Source organism: Pyrus communis, chromosome 10, assembly GCF_041283825.1.
Source record: "Pyrus communis isolate YQ-2024b chromosome 10, ASM4128382v1, whole genome shotgun sequence".
In the NCBI taxonomy this organism is placed as follows: Eukaryota; Viridiplantae; Streptophyta; class Magnoliopsida; order Rosales; family Rosaceae; genus Pyrus; species Pyrus communis.
Window position 1 is genome coordinate 25073463 of NC_142574.1, and position 8414 is coordinate 25081876.

General features: G+C 32.2%; 1 protein-coding gene across 1 annotated transcript; it reads left to right on the forward strand.

The window, feature by feature from the left end:
- Window positions 1–3480: 3480 nt before the first annotated feature.
- LOC137730181 (uncharacterized protein At4g26485) lies at window positions 3481–6620 on the forward strand. Its single transcript, XM_068469240.2, has 4 exons — window positions 3481–4288; window positions 5193–5394; window positions 5616–5978; window positions 6276–6620. Exons 1-4 carry the CDS (start codon window positions 4135–4137, stop codon window positions 6283–6285), a joined length of 729 nt encoding a protein of 242 aa, XP_068325341.2. The 5' UTR covers window positions 3481–4134; the 3' UTR covers window positions 6286–6620.
- Window positions 6621–8414: the final 1794 nt, after the last annotated feature.

Here is an 8414-nt window from a genome sequence, read left to right on the forward strand (position 1 = left end):
AATGGTTAATTTGCAGTTATAAATATGGTTAATTTTTGTGGTTATGAGAATGGATATAACATTTCCGTCATCAAACCGAACTATTGCCAAAGTCTCTTTAGAAAAAGAAAAAACTCTTGACCAAAAAAAGATAAGAAACTAATGAAAAGCAAAAGCGTAAGGAACCATCGGGGCTCCTTACACGAAGGAAGTAATGAGTCAATGACGACCAGTTCAAGCGTTTCTCTAGCCGTATTTTATTAGTTAATTAAAATTTATACACATTGGTAATTCAGTATTAAGATCTACTGATACTTTTCTTTACTTGCAAATAAAAGGTTTTAGGTTTGAATCTCGTTGATGAAGAATTTGATATCAAATTAAGTTGTCTATTATGTAGTTTAATCGAACCCTTTAGTTTAAAATATATCGTCAAACTCAAATTTAAACACACTGCAATACATAAACAATAGAAGAAGCTCTTGATCCGAAATTTATTATTTATGTTTTTTATTTTGAATTTCTAGGTACATTTCTTTATCATCTTTTAAAAGCCTGGAGGATCCTTTCCGGATCCTTTTTGTGAGGATTCTGAAGATACTTAAATCGTATCCGTTCATTATATATATTGCGGTCAGTTTTCCTCAGGTATTATTCATATTTAATTTAAAATAAAAGTATTTAAAATGATTTCTAACTGCACGATGTACGATGAACGAATACAATTTAAGGATTTCCAGAATCCTTAAAAAGAGAATCCGATCCTCATTCTCAATTTCTTTAGAATAGAAAAAAAGAAACTAAAGAATCTCCTTTTTTTTTTTAATTTTTTTTTATTTATGGAAAACTAAAGAATCTCTTTAGAATAGAAAAAAAGAAACCAAGGAAGAGCAAAAGCGCAAAGGGCCCCAGTGCCACTACACAAAGCAAAAGCATAAAAATTATGAAGTATCAGAAATTGGTGGACCAAAGATTTGCTCCGCATGGGCAAGTAGATGCGACGCCCGAAGAAAGCAATGACAAGTGGTTCCAACAGTACATCTGGGGCACAAATCACAAGGGGTAATCTAATGGGATGCTAAGTCTACAGAAATAGACACTCACTAATGGCACGTTAACGTACTCGTAATCGGAATCAATTTACGAAATTGGATTCCGATTACGGCATACATCTTTGTTTACATAATATTGGAGAATTAAAATACATGTGAGGTCCACACGCATTAAGGAATCCAACTCTTAATTTTGGAGGAATCGGACTTCCTACATAACGGAGGTATTTCAATTCCTTGCGACTTGAGGAATCTAGAATAGATTTTATTTACCAATTATGCCCTCACTTGTTTCTAATTATCTCAACATTGCCCTTCATTTGACACTCATTATGCCATCTTTTAATAAATAAATAAAACCTATTTATATATTTTTATATAGATGATTTTTATTATATAAATTTAATTCAATTAATTAGTATGAAAATAATTTATTTATGTAAGGGCAATTTAGTAATCAACCTAGTTTTCATTCCAATTGAAGTGAATTAATAAATAATTTATATGGATTCAACATCATTCATGTCATCTTTTAACAAATAAATAAAACCTATTTATATATTTTTATATAGATGAATTTTATTATATAAATTTAATTAAGAATTTAATTAAATTAATTAGTGTGAAAATAATTTATTTATGTAAGGGCAATATAGTAATCAACTGAGTTTTCATTCCGATTGAAGTGAATTAGTAAACAACTTATACGGACTCAACATCATTCCTACTCTGATTCTAGATAGTTTTTGTAAACAACTTCAATAGGAATCCGATTCTGATTCCACCTCATTTCAATTCCTCCTCAATTCAATTCCTCTCAATTTGATTATGGATTAGTAAACACGTAGAAGTTGTAGCCGCGCGAATATCAACTATATTATAAGTATTATATACGCAAAGACGTAAAAACACCACAATAGTTTTCAAACATTTACATTTAGATACACCAATTTAAATTGGTCTTAATTGAAGCATAGACCATCTCTAAAGCAGATGTCAAATTTTAAACCTAAAATTTAAATTTGAAGGCTTACGTGGCACTTTGATATTTTTTAAACTTTTGTTCTCCAACCGATATGTCAAATTTTAAACATAAAATAATAATTTCTTTGCATTGGGAATGAAAAGAAACAAAAAGATAATGCTTTAAACCAATAAAAAAATTAATAAAAAGTATTTAATAATTAATTAAAAAAATTTGAAGGCGCTGTCAAATTTGGCAGCAAGGGGGAGAGATGTCAATCTACGTCATATCACATTAGATTTAGCTTCTCGGTTGGAAAATATTAATACTGCCTTTTGTTACCGTTATTACTAATTTGGATATTTTGACATCTTCTTTAAAGATGCTCTTAGACAAAATCCAATTGAAAAGATGTCAAATTTTTTAATCATACTTCTTATTTGGTTTCATAATAACACATAAATCAAAAGAATAAGCTAAGAAATTCATAATTGTTCAAGTGAATCATTGTGCATAAAATTAGAAGTTATTTTGACAACTGAAACATACCACTGCATGAATTTGAAAGATCGATTATTTTCTCTAAATAATTGATCTTAGCCTCACAATGGGCTAGCAATAATGTGATTCAATCAGTTGTTCATTAAATATTATTTTTCATATTCTTAATATAAATTCAATATAATGTAGATGAAATTTGAAAGATCGATTTTATTATATGAATTCAGCTGCTTTGATTGGTTTTTGAGAGATTTTTTTAGTATGATTTAAGATTATTTATTTACTTCAAACATTTAACTTTTTTTTTTATCAATTTACGCATATAAATAAATTTAAAACATGAAAATCGTGTAAATCACTTTCTTAATTGTACATGATATTTATGTTTTTCTCCATTATTTGACAGAGGAAGCTTCCCCAGGAAGCTAGAGGCCCAAGCTTCTATAACGCACGTACGCGACACGCCGACGTCCTATTTTGGACTTCCACCATTACCTCATTTATTTTGGGACTTAAAAAGAATCATTGCGAAGAATCATTGCGTACCTAAACGAACATTGACTCAAATGAAATGGTCCCCCTAGTATAAATTTTAAATTTGAGGTTTATATTACTTTAAACCGTTAATCTCCAACGGATAATAAGAATAAAAATCTAGAATGCATCTATACTACTGATTGCAATTGGTGATTCTTTTAAAATGCATTTTAAATGTTTTTTAATTTGAATTTCAAAAAAAAATTCACAAATAATGTTTTCAATCATTGCAAAAATACTTTTAACAAACTTTATTTTTTTTAATTATAACCGCTAGAGCCTGTCTAATTGTTAGATATCCCAAGTATTTGTGACTTTTGGCCAACCTAAAACCAGGTTGAAAACAACATAAGTGAGTTGTATCAATTAGATAAAGAAGTGTGTTCATCATCTTGCACCTAAATCCGAATCCATATATATCTTTGTAAATTAGAATGAACAATGTTTACTGCACACTCATTTTTGTTCTTGAACACTCTCATTTATTCGAATTTCTTATTCTTCTTTACTTTACTCAATGTAAACGTCAAAAATAAACATGAGTCTTGAAAAATTAAGTTGTGCGGGAGTTGCTTCCCGTACGAATAATAAGAATGTTACTATGTCCAAAATACTGTTCCATCTACAAATTTAAATTTTTCTAGACATTTGCTATTAGTATTTTTCTTTAGTTGTAACTTGTAGGTGAGAACTGTTAGGTTTTATTTTCGTTTTGAATAACAGTCGTTTCTATTGTAATTTGTCATGATGATAGCTTTTTAGTCAATTATACGGGACACTATTTTTTCCTTCAATTGAGTTGAAATTCTCGACAATTTTTTTATTGAGGCTTCTGTCCGCACATTATCCTCTTATTGTACGGTTTCTAGGATTCTTAATGAACATTGTACTTTCTCAAAAATAAAAAAATAATCTTATTAAATTGATCGGAATCATCTTTCAAAGGATAGCGTAGCGACTCAAAAAGTTCAACAGTTCTGCTAAATAAGGGTTCGAAAGTTAAAACAGTTTTAGTTTCCCAAGTGGAAAATAATAGTAGCAAGGCAAAACAATTCTGAGAAAATTGAAGAAGACAAAGAAGAGAATCACTGAATCAGTCAAATGGAAGTGTTTGGCTTTGAGAAAAGGATTAAGAATTACAGCAGCTACCAGAAGATACTGTTAGTGGGAGAAGGAGACTTCTCTTTTGCCGTTTGCTTAGCCAGAGCTTTTGGCTTTGCTTTCAACATGGTTGCCACTTCTCTTGACTCCAGAGGTAATTCCAACACAGCCACCATCATTGTTACTTTTCTGATTTAAATTGTAATGTATTTCATGTGTTTCAAATGTACAAGAGACCTTGTGAAATTTCAACTTCAAGATTCATAGAACCTTCTTCGGCCATAGTTCAGGCTCTGAAGAAATAATCGCTGCAGTAAGAATGGGCAGAGACAGGTTACAAAAGAACCTGCTCTGATACCATGTTAATTTTCTGATTTAAATTGTAATGTATTTCATGTGTTTAAATGTACAAGAGACCAAGTATACATGAGAGAAGAGAGGAGAGAGAGATGGCTACAAGTAACCAACTGGGAAACCCTAGTGACCGGATAAACCTAGGCTTAATCCAATCCTTAAAGCAAGGAGATTACACCAAACGCTAGGTTATGAAGTTAATCACGTCAACTCCCTTCAATCAAGGGAAGATAGCTGTTTTACACTTGAGATAATGATGACCTTGATATCTAGGAAGGGTGACCCTAGAAACCGAGAGACCAAAGGTGTGTACACTTCAACAACCATTGACTTGTGCCAACATCCAACTACTTTAAATCTTTTTCCTAATTTCATCCCAATTCCTTGAATTTTGAAGAAACCCCAGTTGAAATTTAAATTAAATGAAAAAACCAATTTAGTATTGTTGTTGCAAATGAACTCTCTATTTGGTGCTAAAATTTACATTTTAGTAGTGACTCAAATGAAATAATTGATTGAGGGGATCAACGATTTTATCTTTTTGCTTAAACTATAGAGGGTTTCTGAATCCTGGTTGAAATCCTTTGCATGCTAATTGTAGAATTCATCAATGGTGAAATAATAGGCAGAGGGGCACAAAGATTTGATTTTTATTATGTTTAAACTAAAGGGGTTTTGATTGATCATTTGCATGCTAAATGTAGAGTCGTTAATGGTGAATTATTCAAAAGCTATGAGCAATGTGAAGGAATTAGAGTCCATGGGATGCATTGTATTGCATGAGGTGGATGTCCATAGCATGAGCAGGCACCCTTTCCTGATTAGTGTACGTTTTGATCGCATAATCTATAATTTTCCTCACGCCGGTTACTCGCATGGCTCTGAACGCAACAAGTTACAGATTTGGTAAGTTCAAACACACTCATTTATGCAGCTTTTTGTTTAAGCTCATGGTATATTTTGTGCTCATACGGTGTTTGTTTATGGCAAAGCCGGTATTTAAGGTTTATATGAGAATGGTTACTAAACGAAGGATGGAATGACTTAATTTCGATAGCAAGCAGAACATTAGCACAACAATGTAAACATAGGACTCAAATTCTAGATTAAATTCATGCATTTTTCAGGTTTCATCAGCATTTGGTCAGGGGATTCTTTGAGAATGCAAGGGACATGCTGACCGGAGTAGGAGAAATTCATGTGACACACAAGACAACATTTCCTTTCAGTGAATGGAAAATAGTGGAGTTAGCTTATATGGCTGGATTATATTTGGTTCATGAAGAACAATTCTTGATATGGGATTATCCAGGTTATGAAAACAAGAGAGGAGCAGGGATGTGTGATCAAACTTTTCCTATTGGAAGGTCTAGCACCTTCAAATTTGCCAGAATGTTATTGTTGTACCGTTCTACCACTTCTGGTTTCCACCTTGGCGCTACTTCTTCGGGTCCAGGGCCTGGATGGGATACGTGTCCTCCCATGCAACTGTAAGCACATCATATCAAATTTGTTTTCTTGATTAGTTTTGTATGATTTTGATTACTACTACATGAGCAAGCGAGTTGCATTGCGTGAGCCTAAATTTTTAGAGTTAGTACACCAAATGAGAAAATTGACCCTGCAACTCCCTCCATAAATAGGGCATTAAAAATGAGTATAATTTTGTACCCGTGGAAAGAAAATAAGTTCCCAGTCACGGAGTCACCTTATATTTCCAGCTTCATATGTTCATCATTAACTTATTGTAACGGAACTTTTTTTACTAACTCTTGTTTTTCTTGCAGGCCATTTTAAGTATAAAGTGATATTGACTGCTGGTAAGAAGTAGCATGGAGAGTACGCTTTCGATCGATAGGCGATGGGATTCTTCATGAAACATGAGTCCCCTTGTTTCTTTCCCTATAACTTCAGAAGTTTTACTTTCCAGCTTAGTTTTGAAAGTGATCATCAACTTGGCAGAACATAGCTTTTTGTTGTATATGATTTTTAGTAGAAAATCAAGGACCAAGCTTTGTAAGATGATCTTTCTTTAGACATTGTAGGATGATCCAAGTCAAGTACATTATATATATTCCTATTCTGACGATGAACTGCAGTTATCTATGGATGTATTAATCTTGTGCCTCTTACCATGTATTACCTTTTGTCCAGCTACCTGATCCTCGAATCTCTGAAAGGGTTTTACTTGGGGAATATTTTTGTTCACCATCCTCAAGTGATAGTGAAGCTCGCTGCGTTATTTATCACTGTAGGGTATGTTTAAATTTCAAGATCTGTGTAGAAGATAGACACGAGCATGAGCAAAAATGCACCCTTTTACTGAAGGCTTCACTAGGGAAATTTAATTTGAAGATACTAAATATTCCAGGAGTGCTAGATTTGTCATCTAAATTGAATTTAGAATTGAAATCACTCTCATATAACTCAAATTTTCTGGCTCACTTGTAAGAGTTTGATTCCTATAAAATTAGAATCATACTTGAGGGCCTTAAAAGTTGTTTTTGTATTCGTGGAACTTGACTTAGAGTGGAGAATATAATTTTATAAATCCTCTACTCAAAGTCAAATTGCAAAAATACACAGACGCGACTTCAAATAGTTATTTCTCTTGAATTTATCAGGCTAAACCCACGACTTGATGCCTATCCGCTCATGTGAAAGATCTGTGATGAATGGGTCCATTAAGTATCGAAAGAATGATATTATACAATTACATACTAATACAAAAAGGCAACTATTAACATGCACTCCTCTCTTGTAAGTTGTACAAACATAAGGGAAAAGTTAAGGTTCGACGAGTTCATAATCACATTTTTAAACTGCTAATAATAGTCTTGGTAAAAAAAAAAATTTAAGCTATTGAGGTCGTCTACTTTTATTTTTTCCTTCAATTTCTTGGTATCTTTTTTTTTTCCTTCAACATGGACATGCATCATCAACTATAGTACTATCCTTTACTCACATCCAGATTTGGCTCAATCAAAAGATGTACAGTGTTTTTTTTTCTTTTTTTTTTTGAAGTCCAAAAAAAATTAAAGAACATGTCTATTATTTTTTAAACAATAAAACATGTTAAAATATTATTGTGCCAAAATAAAAAAAAGTGAGTATATAAATTAGGGTGCATTTTTGCTCACCACCCTAACATAGTGATAATCTCATCATCCTATTTATCATCGTTGGATGATTTTAGATTTTAAAATTGATGTCTATCTGCTACATAAATTTTGAAATTTAATCTCTTTTAACGATGATAAATTAGATGATAAACAAAAATATTTCTTATAAGTACTTACTAGTAAGTACCTAAGTATCTAGCTCAAAGGTGCACGGATTCACAAGAGTAAAGCATAATTATTAGTTTTCCAATTTCCAACAAGGAGACCCTACAATTACCATATAAGCGCATGCATGTAAAGCCCATAAATTTGGAGTGATAAATGGTAATTATTTAAATCAAATGAGAAGCCTAACAGTTGCCCCATCCTGTAACTCTATATATTTCAACGATCAAGTAAACAATTCCAAGAAATTTCAGATAAAAAAAAAAACAGAAACAAATGGAAGAGGATAAACAAGAGAAACGGATAAAACATTACAGTAGTTCTCAGAGTATACTTTTAGATCATTACCAACCCTTGGAATGAAATCTAAAAATTTTAACTCAAAAATAGTTTTTCTACCCCAACCTTTCTGGTCTAAAATTTTAGTCTTAAATTATTAAAGAATGAATCTTACCCGTTAGATTTAAAAGAGATGGAAATCTATGTCGTCTGATAGAAATAAAGGAGATGTGATTGCATGTGGGTGGCCGACAATCCCATCAAGTTGGGCCCCACTTCCCCTCAAAGTGTCCCATTTTCCTAGCTTTTTGGCGCATTGCCATGCTTTTAGCGCGTTAACTAGCGCGCTTTCTTTTTTTT

Excerpts from the sequence above, each read along its gene's own strand:
- LOC137730181 (XM_068469240.2), top strand. The coding sequence starts at position 4,135 with ATGGAAGTGTTTGGCTTTGAGAAAAGGATTAAGAATTACAGCAGCTAC. Across the intron at positions 4,289-5,192 it reads CACTTCTCTTGACTCCAGAG|AGTCGTTAATGGTGAATTAT; the intron begins GTAATTCCAACA and ends TGCTAAATGTAG. Across the intron at positions 5,395-5,615 it reads CGCAACAAGTTACAGATTTG|GTTTCATCAGCATTTGGTCA; the intron begins GTAAGTTCAAAC and ends TGCATTTTTCAG.